The sequence below is a fragment of the Marmota monax genome, unplaced genomic scaffold (genome assembly GCF_021218885.2).
Source record: "Marmota monax isolate L192 unplaced genomic scaffold, Marmota_monax_Labrador192_F-V1.1 WCK01_AAM20220418_F8-fsc00018, whole genome shotgun sequence".
Classification (NCBI taxonomy): Eukaryota; Metazoa; Chordata; class Mammalia; order Rodentia; family Sciuridae; genus Marmota; species Marmota monax.
In genome coordinates, this window is record NW_026692201.1 from 1,667,077 (window position 1) to 1,679,938 (window position 12,862).

The 12,862-nt window shown below is 38.9% G+C and overlaps 1 protein-coding gene across 1 annotated transcript in view; it reads left to right on the top strand.

Moving 5' to 3' along the window:
* The window catches only part of Ankrd31 (ankyrin repeat domain 31), a 189,519-nt gene extending 186,992 nt beyond the window's left edge, over positions 1–2,527 (top strand). Inside the window, exon 25 of the mRNA XM_058574096.1 lies at positions 862–2,527. Within this exon, the coding sequence (XP_058430079.1) occupies positions 862–1,007 (146 nt within the window). The 3' untranslated portion in view covers positions 1,008–2,527. The remainder of the gene's footprint in view (positions 1–861) is intronic.
* The last annotated feature ends 10,335 nt before the right edge of the window (positions 2,528–12,862 follow it).

A 12,862-nucleotide genomic window follows, 5' to 3' on the forward strand; every position in this document is an offset into this window, starting at 1 on the left:
ATAAATCATGTGGGGAACAACTTCACCAGTTGTTGGTGAACTTCAACTTCACATGGACCAAGTGGGGAAAAGGATGATCATACAGAGAAGCATAAATGAGTACTAGGCATAAAAAAGTCACTGACCTGAAGATATCTAGTTAGTGTAAAACATATCACCTAGGATTATGAACAAAGCTCTGAGACTATAAGGGTATGTCTAACTAAAACTGTCTGTTGGAGGTTAATATTGGGGAGCAGAAAGAAACCAGTTTTATGATCACTGACCCCTTAAACTGGCAGAGCCAGAAGAACCCTCTTTAATCATCAGTCTTCTTCATCTCTCAGAAATGAAAGTTCAGAGAAACCATGTAACTTTCTTGAGACCACACACCAAGTTTGTGGTAGAGGTAGGATAGATCATCTATCTTCCAGCCTAATATTCTTTTCAGTAATAAATAATGATGATAATAATAGCAGCTAATATTTATTGAATATTTGCTATATGCCAGGGAATTTGCTAAGCATTACACATGCAAAATCTCATTTAATCATCACAACTGTCTTGTTTCTAGTTTATTAGAAATTGAGGCATTGAGGCAGAAGGGCTTGTTCAGTTACCTTAAGAAGCTTCCCTCATCCTTTGCCAAATGCTCTTATTTTGGACTGCAAACAGGCCTCTCTCCCAAGGTCAGCCAGTACTGGTTTATAGTTTTGCCTCAGGTACAAAAAATGGAATGAGTGAAGAATGCCCTGGTCAAAGAACCTGTTATGTGTCCTCTCACATAGATTTTACTAGATTCTAGGATTTATAATAAATTTAAACCTTACATTGTGAAAGGCAGTTTTTAATTTCTCAATTTCTTGATGCATGTTTAAACAGGCACTTCCAGAGAGTCAGTGCAAAACATCCCACATCATCTACAAATCAATGAAATACTTTTAATCAACGATCAAGAATTTCTCCCACGCCATATAATGGATCAGCATTGGAAATTCTATGTGGAATGTGAGGAACTAACATTCTAAAGCTTTGTTGTTTTCAACAATTTTTTAGGTATTTGTTCATATTATCAACAAAGCTTTTTCTTTTATCTTGTGTGGTAGGCCTACTAGTTGCACTTTACTAGTTGCTACTTAAGATGTATATTTACTGTTATAATAAAACTATAACTTTTCACCTGTAATGGTAAGTTTAATACTTTTTTTGCCATTTTGGCATTTCTGTATTGGCTATCTGGCTTCCCTTTTACTAACAAACTGAAAACTAACCTTTCTATAGGTACTTCTACCTTTGCATAAACAACAGATGGTCTTTAAGGAAAATGAGAATGCATGTAACTGTGATTCATAGATAATGGCTCCAAAAAGACCCAGGTAAAGTGACTCACTAAAAACAAGAACATCAAATTCCAATATCTTCCCCATTTAAATTGAATTTATCTCAAAATCAAAATGTAAAATTGTAAATGAAGTTTACATTTCATAAAAGTGTAGGTCTAGAATTGTTAACTGTGCTAAGTCTTAGAACAAAGAATGAGTCAAAATTTGGGGGCCAGTTATATATATAGGATACACTTCACCTTTGTCTTTTGCTACATTGCCATGAAGGTTAAAAAGAAAAAAAGATGTACTCAAGAGCTTTATCAGTTTTCTCAAAGCTCTTAATCTTTGATGACCAAATCAGTCTTTACTTATCCTTCATTATCCCAAGATCCCAAATAAACCTTTTGACTTGGTGGCCTTATTCTATCTCTTCTCTGTCACTAGATCAAGAAGTCAAAATTGGAATAAAAATTTCTAGATTTCTTTTGGGGGATAAGATAGAATGTTGTATAGAATCTTCAGAAATACTTTTAGAATTTATAAGAAACTCATTAACAGTTCATTCCAAGGAAAGAAATTATAGGGTTGATGGGGTTGGGGATATAGCTCAGTTAGTAGAGTGCTTGCTTTGCATGCACAAGGCCCTGGGTTCAATCCCCAGCACCACCAAAAAAAAAAAAGTAAAAAGAAATTACAGGGTTGGGGAATTGAGAAGAAAGGAATACTTCTTTTTAACTACATGTACCTTTTGACAGCCTTTGAAATTGGTACCATGTATATATTCATTCTATTCCGATAAAAAATTCAATATCTGAAATCATCTGGAAAGGTTTTTCTGTTAATAAAAGTACAAAGAGGGGCTGGGGATGTGGCTCAAGCAGTAGCACCCTCGCCTGGCATGCATGCAGCCCGGTTCGATCCTCAGCACCACATACAAACAAAGATGTTGTGTCTGCCGAAAACTAAAAAATAAATATTAAAAAAAAATTCTCTCTCTCTCTATCCTCTCTCTTTAAAAAAAAAGTACAAATATATTAAATTTTTCTTCCTTCAAGAGTCTAATAAAAATGTTTGACATAGAATAACCCTACATATTGTAATGTTTAAGAACCGACAGAAATTTATTGTTTCATGATAACTTCTTTAGAATACCATATTTTTTGGATACTTACATAATCCAGATTAGGTGGTATATTTGGCCTTATTTTTAAGAAAATATTTTAAATATGGGCTATATATAAATACATTTATGTGAAATATACAAATTGTTGGATAATGTTTAATGCAAACCCTGCTGTTATTAAAGAAATAAAAATCTTATACCTTTCTGTTTATGTATAACATATTTAGCAATATAAATATTTATAGTGTTTATATACTTTTTATATGTATGGCTATGAAAATGTGTATTTGATAACTGTGTGGGTTGGGGGAATTATAATTTACAGAAGTCATACATTCTAAGTTTATAATTCAAGAGGTCTTGGAATCCTAAGTTTCCATTTTAGTGATCAAATTCTTAATTTCTCAAGCCCATTTATTATATTCTATATACCACTCTCTTGCTCTTGAAGTAAGCTGAGTATTAAACTAGACAACAAAAGGGTCTACTCCAACCAGAGTTGGAGAGAGACACCTTAGTCTAGATCTTCTCTGTGAAAACACTAGGCAATTTGGGGTATTTGCTAGATGCTTTGCTTCTTCTGGACTCTAAATAAACTTTTACACTAAGCCACAGATGGGACCTTGAAGAAAATCTAATAATTCAGCATTCTACTTGATATTTTCACATTTCTATAAAACTGATTTCTAGAACACCTCAGGGTATACCCATCAACGCAGTCTATTCCCTTTCATATTATTAGTCCTAAGTGTTTCAAAACGGGTATCCCAATGTCCTAGCTTCACAACCCTATTATGACAAAATAGTAATTCTTTGTAAAGGACAAATCATTATAGCACAAACTTACACTGACTTGATTGATGGAAATTTGCAAGCATACATCTTTGCCCTTTCTGCTCTTTCATTTAATCTTCCTCTCCTGAGTTCATTTTTGTCCTTATCAGTATCTATATAGACTATAGCAACAGCAATCCTAACCCATTTCTCTTATCCAGCTCTTTCTCATATAAAACACCTGTGGCACACTGCTGTCAAATTATTTTTAAAAATCTATGTTGCTTCCCTGCTGCTGCAAGAGGAAACTCTAGGCCCAACTTTCAAGGTTACCTACGTCTGGTCCTAACATAACCTTCCAACTTCATCCTCCAGTGATCTCTGTTAGACTTCTTTTTCATCCCTAGTGAGTTAAATCATGTCCCCCTACCCCAAAATTCATGTTGAATCCTTAATATCCGTACCTCAGACTTATTTTGGAGACAGGGTGTTTAAGAGATGATTAAGATAAGACCATTTAAGGTGGACCCTGATCCAATCTGATACCCTTATAAGAAGAGGAAGTGTGGATACGTAAGGACACCAAGGATGAGAAGACATAGCAAAAAGGTAGCCATGTACGAATCAAAGAGATGCCTCCAAATGGAACCAACGATTCCAACAGTTTGATCTTCGATTTCATGCCTCCAGAACTGTGAGAAATAAACTTATGTTTTAAGCAATCAAATGTGTGGTATTTTTGTTATGGCAGACTTAGTAAATTAATACAGTCTCTAACTCACCCCTTGTGTATATTATTTTTCCTACCTAGAATGTTCCCTCTTCCCCTGCTCATGTTTTCCTCATTCTTTGAGGCCACTCCTGATGTATGAACTGTATTGCTTAGTTGGACTACCTTAATCCAAGCACTTAACATTCACTGCCTACTATAATAGTTTTCTTTTCATGGTTTATCTCCCTCAGGTGTATGAAAAATTTGTTGAGATCAGGTTCAGAGTTTTATGCTTTGTTTTTCCTTAAGATATCTTCAACTTAATAGATGCTCTGTTAGGGTACTTTCAGATACGGTAACAGAAAAGCCTACTCAAGATGCTTTAAGCACTAAGGAAAATTTACTTCACTCAAAAAGTTCAGAAGTAGGAACTTCAGGGCTGGTTAATTCTTAAACTGAACAAAATCATTATTGTTCCCTTTTTTCTTCCAGCTCCCTTCACAGTGCCAAGATGGCTCTGCTTTCACAGGTAAGTGTATAAGCAGTATCATTAGAAGAAAAGAAACATTTTCTTCTTTGCCTTCATTGTTTGAGAGAAGTACATGCCCAGGTGTGGGAGAGCAGTTAGCTGTACAAATTCCAGACTCCACCAGTTAGAATACAAGCAAGGGATGTGTGTGTGTGTGTGTGTGTGTGTGTGTGTGTGTGTAAGGGATTAGGATAAAATCAAATAGTTTCAAGTCTTTGTTGTAAGCACTTTGTTCCATTAACTCATTTTTTTAAAGAGAGAGAGAATGAATATTTTAATATTTATTTTTCAGTTTTCGGTGGATACAACATCTTTATTTTATTTGTATGTGGTGCTGAGGATCGAACCCAGCGCCCCGCGTATGCCAGGCAAGCGTGCTACCGCTTGAGCCACATCCCCAGCCCCCCATTAACTCATTTAATTCTTACCATACCCTATGAAATTTTATCATCATTTCTTTTTTAGGAAACTGAGGTACAAGATGAAGTTATTTGGCCTAAAGTCACACAGCTATGAAATGATAGAACTAGGAATCAAACCTGGTAATCTGGCTTAAGAGCTCATGTTGTTTGGTGCCAAGCATTTTTTTCTCACTTAGCCAGATGTTATCTTCCTCAGTGTATGTTAAGTGATTAGAACAGTGTCAGCATCATTCTGAATGACAGTAACCCTATTGGTTCCTTCCACCTACACATTCTAATGGAATCAGTTTGCTCACTGTGAGGAATGACATGCAGGGCAGACAGAGATACTGTAGGAAATGGAATGTAGAGGTCAACTGATGAGTTCTAATAGGAACACATTCATATCTGATCTCAAGTTTCTCTTAGTCTAAGGAGTTGTGCCTCAATTTTCTTGGGAACTATCCTTTTGCTTTAAATGAATGAATGTGCTCATAGCACTTGGATTTTAAGAGACTTTGGATTTTCTGTGCTGCTGTGTGTTGGGCAGGCTGAACAAATGTTAGCTGCAGGATAACCTGAGCACTCAAACCCCCCTCTGTCTGGTCCTTTATCACCTGTTTGCGTCAAGTCTGAATACTCAACCCCGCTCAAGGCTGAACACCCAACCCCGCTCAAGGCTGAACACTTGACCACCACCCGTCTGGTGCAACAGAAACCCACATCTGACCCCTGCCCCATCTGCCTGAAGGCAGAAGAAGACACTCTTAGCAACTACTGTATGATCCAATCACTGTACGCCAACAAGGCAGCTTGCAGACCCAAAGACCCCATTAGATTTTGGCTATAAAAACTCCCTCCTGCCGGGCCCTCTCTCTTGCACTCTCTTTTTTTTCCTCTCCTCTCCTCTCCTCTCCCCTCCCCCCCCTCCCCTCCCCTCCCCTCCCCCTCCTCCTCCTCCTCCTTCTTCTTCTTCTTCTTTCTCTCTCTCTCTCTCTCTCTCTCTCTCTCTCTCTCTCTCTCTCTCTCTCTCTCTCTCCCCCCCCTCCTCTTTCTCACTGCTGCAATAAAGATCTCTTGGTCACTCCAAGTGTTGTGGTCACTTTCCTTTCACTGAGGACTAACGGCATATAACTACATAACTTCCACCTCCTGTTGTTTCCTCATCTCATGTTTGTTGAAATGTTTTGCAGAAGGAAACATCCTTTTTTTTTTTTTTTGTAGTATTGGGAATTGAATCCAAGGTCCGTTCATGCTAGGTAAGAGCTGTAACACTGAGCTACATCCCCAGCCCACATGTATCTTTCTTAAACATGTAAAAGCCATGAAATGTGGTTTGTTTCTGTTGAAATTTCAGCATAATGTTCTCATGTCCCTAAATTCTTTCACCTAAATAAGAGGAACAAAATTTGAGACCATGTCAAGTCAACTTTCTTCAGCATTAATTTAATCCCCAAGTTCAGATTTCACACAGGATTTTAAACGCCTTGGGCATATTTGTAAGTTCATATTCTTTGAAGTAGCCTACTTTGCCAAGGGCTTTAAGGCAGTAGATGCAAACATATGAAGTTGTAATGTCAGTAGTATGCTTCTAGATGGTAAAAGTAATGTTTGTTTTTAGCTGTTCACAAAACACCTTAGAGTCCCATAACATGTGACAATTTGGACTGAAATATGAAGTCAGGTCTTGTCCTTTAAAGCTAGAGACAAGGAAGTGGTAAGGTGAGTTGCCTAGCTGGAGGGTAAGCATCACCATTCACCTAAATTCCCCTCCACATAGCTTTTGTTGTTCTTTATTATTGCCTACACAGTATTCTTCATGAAATGATTCAACAGAATGAACCCAAACCGTGTGTGTGTGTGTGTGTGTGTGTGTGTGTAAAATGGTCCCAAAAGAATAGATGATGGAAATGAAGAGGTTCAAGAATTGGTCCTTGTCATCCCCCCCCCAAAAAAAAATGGATAAATAAAAGAGTAAACAGTCAAATTTGGAAGAGCCCAGCTCTGTGCCACAAATGACTTGCTGTGTAACAATGAAGCCCAAGGAGCCCCTAAAATCTAGAATTGTGGAACTTCTTTCCCTTTAGAATCCAAGAAAGATGGTTTGAGCCTCTAGCCTATATATAGGGTGAAATCTAGCAGCCAATGTGGTACATTTTCCAAGGAGGTACTCACATTCCCCACTGTATCTGCTTTTCTATGGAACTTTCCATCAGTCTGCTGACCAGCTTGGATCCTGAGCATTGCTCTCAATCACTAGTGCTGAAACCACCTCCCACACCCCTCTGCCCTATGGTCATCTCCCCCAACCTGGTTGTTTTCCCACAACCCTCCCCCACCCCAGCTGTGTGGAGCAGGCTTTATTGACAGCTGGCTAGCTGGTAAAGGGGAAAGAGTTATAGCACAGCACAGCAAATGAAACCACTAAACACAACTTCTACCACAGGAAGTTTCTCCTTGATGTTCTTACCTGGGGTTCAGCAAGCAGGATTGGATAGGCCTATAAGTACTGCTCTAGGCTGACATCCGGGCTCCACCACTCACTAGCTATGGAACCTCATAATCCTCGTAATCCTCCCTGGGTCTACTGGTGGACTCTCTCCTAAGATTTTTGTGAGAATTAAATAAGATAATCTGTACAATCAGGCATCCATATGGCTGGTGTAGAGTGATTGCTCAATAAATGATAGCAGATAAGAGAATTGTTTGGGGTTATGTGCCCAAATTCCCCTTTCTCGACCTCTGATTAATAACCCTGCTGCATTGAAAACACACACACACAGCAGAATCTTCAAGAATGAGTCTGGGCATTATTAGTTTCTTAAATTTCCTAGATGATTATAATATGTAGCCAGGTTGAAAATCATTGCTACAGACTCTTCAGTTCCACTTTTGGCTTTCCTAGACTACGAGTCACCTTTCTCCAGGCCTGGAAGAGAAATCCAAAATTTCCCATTTCCTCCCATTCTATTATAAGCTTATTGTTTTAACTCTCTCTGTCTTGCTCTTGCCCATCTAGGAAGTGCCCAGAGGGGCTTGGCTTTCTCACCATCAAAATATTCTTCTAGGTGAATATTCTATGGCCATAAAAATCAGGAGATTACATTTAGTTATTGTTTTTAAATGACCTTTTTTTTCACAATAGAAATATTAGAGTTGTCTCCAAATTGGGTTATAGTATAAGTCACTGTATGTGTCCTTCCAGAGTGGAGCTCAAGGATTCAACCATAGGACACAAGAAGCTGAAAGCCACTAGAGCAAAACATGGCAATATGTTCAGAGTTCTTATAAAATATTCCTGCAGATCTTAAGGGGGTTTCATCCTTGCCTCCGTGCTAGAATCACCTGATGAGCTTTAAAACTCTGCCCCAAGCTGAGGGCCACCCCCAGAGATTCTAATTTCACGGGTCTGGGTGCCAGATGACTCCAGTGAGTAGCCACTGACTTCTGTGGTCTGCTTTTATCACTCTACTTTCCTCTCCTACCCCCAGTCACTGAGTTATTTCTGTTTCCCAAACTGTCTCATTAAAAGAATTACCTATGCTTCTTAAAAATAGATTCCTGAGCCCCACTCCACGTTTACTGAATCAGATCTTCTTGCAAAATTTTTTGACAGATTCTTAGGTGAGTCTAACAGGCAAATGTGAGAAACATTACTTTAATCAAGTTATTTATTTTCCTTTATAAAATTTTAAAAATTGTACATATTTATGGAGAATAGGAAGATGCTGTTTAATCATCAAATCAGAATAATTAGTGTTTCCATCTCCTTAAGGCTTTATAATTTTGTTGGGAACCTTCACACTCCTGTATTCTAGTTCTTTATGAAATATACACTAAATCATTGCAAATTATAGTCACCCTCCTGTGCTGTACACACTAGAACTTATTTCTCTTATCTGTTTTTCACTATTTCCCAATCCCTCTCTATTTCTTCTTCCCCTACCCTTCCTATTCTCCAGTGACCACTATTCTATTTTCTAGTTCTATGAAATCAATAATACAAGTCAATTCATTTTCAGTTAAGATTAATTTATTTATTTAATAAATAATGAGTACAATGTGTGCCCTATATTATTTTAGGTGCTAGGACTACAGCAGAGAACAAGACAAAGTTCATGTTGAACTTTCATTATATCCTCATGTTGAGGATATAATGTCTAGGAGAAAACAAGAAATTTAATTTCAGATTGTGCAAGTACTGAATGACACTTATGAATAACAAATATAGTTTTACAGATATTAATAGGCTTTTGCTAGTCCAGACCAAAAATGATTCAGTACACCCCAGCCTACCACATGTGCTGGTGATATTTACAACTAAAGAAATGGAAGTGACATACAGAAAACAAAAGTGAGGTACAGCTAGATTGGTCACAAACTTGGCATTGGCCTTATTTGAACAAGGTTCAACAGCTGGCTGCCTATGATTGACTGAAACTCAGCTGCTGTGATTGGCTGACACTCAGCTTTCCATTACAAAGGCAAATTCCCAGTTTGTTTACATACTTACTTAAGTTGCAGTTATTTTTTTACCTAAGGACTCAATTCACGGAGGCCTCTTCAGGCCAAGCTTACTTTGATCTACTGTATCATCAAGACTGTACAACATGGGCTGGAGATATAGTGTAGTGGTAGAGCACTTGCCTAAGAAGTGTGAGGCCTTTTGATCCCTAGCACAGCAAACAAACAAATAAACAAACAAAACCCTATGGCAAAATAAGCCCCAAAAGTGATGGGTATGGGGGTTATTTTTAAAAGGGTAGCCAGGGAGGTCTAGTTCTGAGAAGCTGCATCTGAACGGAGAACTGGGTGATTTAAAAAAAAAAGAAAGAAAAAAATTGCTTACAAATTCCATTGCAACCATACTTATATAATTTTATTCTATATGGCTCATGTCTCCTAAATTAGATGGGATTTTCTTAAGGTCAGGGTCTGTCTTATATTTTTGTATTCTCCCATAGCAACCAGTGTAGTGCTTTGCACAAGCAAGAACTCAGTGACTCATACTAAAACACATTTCAACCTTAAATATAAGCATCTCTAAAGACTCGGCCAACAAAGGATCCAGATCCAGCAAGTTACCTGCTTGCTAAGAAAAAGAAAATCCAGGAAAACAATGAGATACTCAGCCCCAAGGCTAGACTTTCTACTTGCCTCCAGTTATGGCAGATTCTTATCAGAAAGTCTTCAAGATATGCCAAGACTGGTCATCTGGAGAGTGACTCCATTCTGGTGAGATCAGGCACTGAACTCAGTACCAATTTCTGCTGGCTTACTATCCTGTGATGTAATTTCCTTTCTTTTGTCTTCCCCTACTTCTTACCAATGTCTTTGTGGGCCTTCACCCCTATTTCTTAAAGGTAATCACCCCTATTTCTTAAAAGTTCTGCAGAAGGCCACTGGATCCTATGAAATCTCTTAAGGATAAAAGAAGAGTCTTCAATATACTGAAAAATTCTCAGAAGGTTTGGTGAAACCAGTTCAGGTCATCTAGGGAAGGTTTTTTACATTTCCAGTTGGGGACTCCTCTATCACTTTTAGGGAGGCTTTCCATTTCTTATAGCAATCCCTTTTCTTCGAATGCTTTCTCTGCATTAAAAACATTTTACAATCAGAACTGGAAGGCCCACCCAGAAGATAACATCATGGTAGGGGAAATTCCTGAACAAGGAATATCCAGAGCAGTGTGTTTCAAACTAGCTGTACAACTGATTTGTTCTTTGATCTGGACAAGTTACATGATCCCTTTGAGCTTTTGGATCCATGATTATAAGATATGATGTTCCTTTCTCTGATAATATTAAAGTTACCAAAAGGAGAGAGCACTTTATTTTCTACTTTTTGTGGTTTTGGGGATCCAGCCCAGGGCCACACACATGCTGTGCAAGTGCTCTACCACTAAGCTACACTCTCAGTCCTGAGGGAACTTTAAAGCATGCTGATTACTTTATAGCATAATATTATCACATAAAAGTAATTCATCATGCTCTCGTGCTTGGTGCTTGGTATGGTAGATATTTACATTCCTTTGGCCTCTCATTTCGGCATGAAACTTCAGAAGTAAGATTCTGCCAGACGCACATTCCCCCTTAGAGCGGTGCTTTTAATAGCCCTTCTTGCTTATCTTTGCTTTTCTTACTTTCTCCCCCTTCCCCTTTACTTTTCTTACTTTCTCCCCCTTCCCCCTGTACTTTGCTCACCCCCACCTTAGAGAAGTCCCCTAGTGGCATCCCCAGTGACTGTTCTGTTGGCTGAATTCCTCAAGCACTGCTGCCTTTTGGCCCATAGATTGTCATTTGGCCTCAGTCCATTGGCTCTAAGCATCTTCTGAGTTATTTATGTTCTGAACAAGGCCTACCTCTGCAACTGGAGTTTCCTTGAAGGCAGGGGTTGTGATTTATACCTCTTTGCATCCTCAGTTCAGGCAATGTATTTTCATTAACCATGACTTTTAAGGTTGATACGTATTAGTGTTCCCCCAAAATTCACATCTACCTGGAGCCTGCTAATGTGATTTTACTGCAGATATGATCAAGTTAAGATGAGGTCATGTTTAGGATGGGCCCTAAATCCAATGACTGGTATCCTTAAAGAAGAGAGAAATTTGGGGGCTGGGGCCGTAGCTCAGTGGTAGAGCACTCACCTGGCATGTGTGGGACTCCAAGTTCAATCCTCAGCACCACATAAAAATAAAATAGTAAAATAAAGATGTTGTGCCCAACTATAAAAAAAATAAAAAGGAGAGAAATTTGTAGACGGAGAAATTCAGGAAAGAAGGCCATGGAACAGATCTGGAGTGATACTGCTGCAAGCCAAGGACTGTCAAGGATTGCAGGGAGCCAGGAAGAGGCAGAGGGGGGTTCTCCACTAGAGCCTTCAGAGGAGTCACAGCCTGCCAACAAATAAATTTCTGTTTAAATTTATTTTAATTTAAATTTAATTTATTTAATTTAAATTAAATAAATTTTTGTTTAGTCGCCTGATTTGTGGTAATTTGTTAGTGTAGTTCTAGGAAAGTAGTATAGGAATGCTGAGTACAGCAAACCTGCTTCAAGCATGGCAGACGCACAATTCAGCCTTTGGTGACCTACTTTCAGAAGCCCTGAGGAAGAGGTTGGGCCAAGGTTTCTAGGGAAGGAGGGGAGTAATTGAAGGCAATGAATGGAGAGGAGAGAAAAAGAGCTGGGTATGGTCTGTGTTTGAAACAATCCAGAATGAAGTACATGAACTCTAAGTTGAAGATGTTTTTAAGGTCCCATCACAGAAGTGGTTTACTCTAAGACAAATAGTTGATCTGAGAATTGAAGATAGGAGAGAAATTAAGTGAATAGCTATTCACTTTGTGATAATTTAAAATAATAAAACTGACCTACTTGGGAGGCAGTATGTGTGTGTTTCCTAGAATGCCTTGCTTGAGATAATTGAAGCTGATGATCCTTTCCAACCCTGGAGGCCTGGGTTCCCCCTCTATGGTTAAGAGCAGGATTACCATTCAGACCACCTCAGTTCTGAGTTCTGGCTCTGTCACTTACTGGCAAGTTATTTCATCCCACTTGCCTCCATCTCTTCATTTGTAAAATCAGAATAAAAATAGCACATATACCCCATATAAAGCTTGAGATTGAAAGATTTAATCTGCATAAGTGGCTGCAAACAGCACACAGGATGGATAAATAGAAGCTTTGGTGGTTAGCAGCAGCGGCGGCGGCGGCGGCGGCGGCGGCGGCGGGGCGGGGGCATCACCATCCTGTGCAGAGGAAGGAGACTCAGGAAAGGTAAATCATGTGAACTTTAATCGCTCCGCCTTCTGGCGGAGAAAAGATCCCACTAGGAAAGAGAGGAGAGCTGGCTGTTTGCTTCAAAGCCTGCAAAATGGGTATAAAAACACTTGCACCCTGAGCAGGGTAACGTTTTTATCAGTCTCTGTTGATATGGGCAGACTCCAGGTACTGGGAGTAAAGGTTGGAATCCTACTTGAGGCTCTCTCTTTGGGAGTCGCTGGGTCCTGGGTCCTGG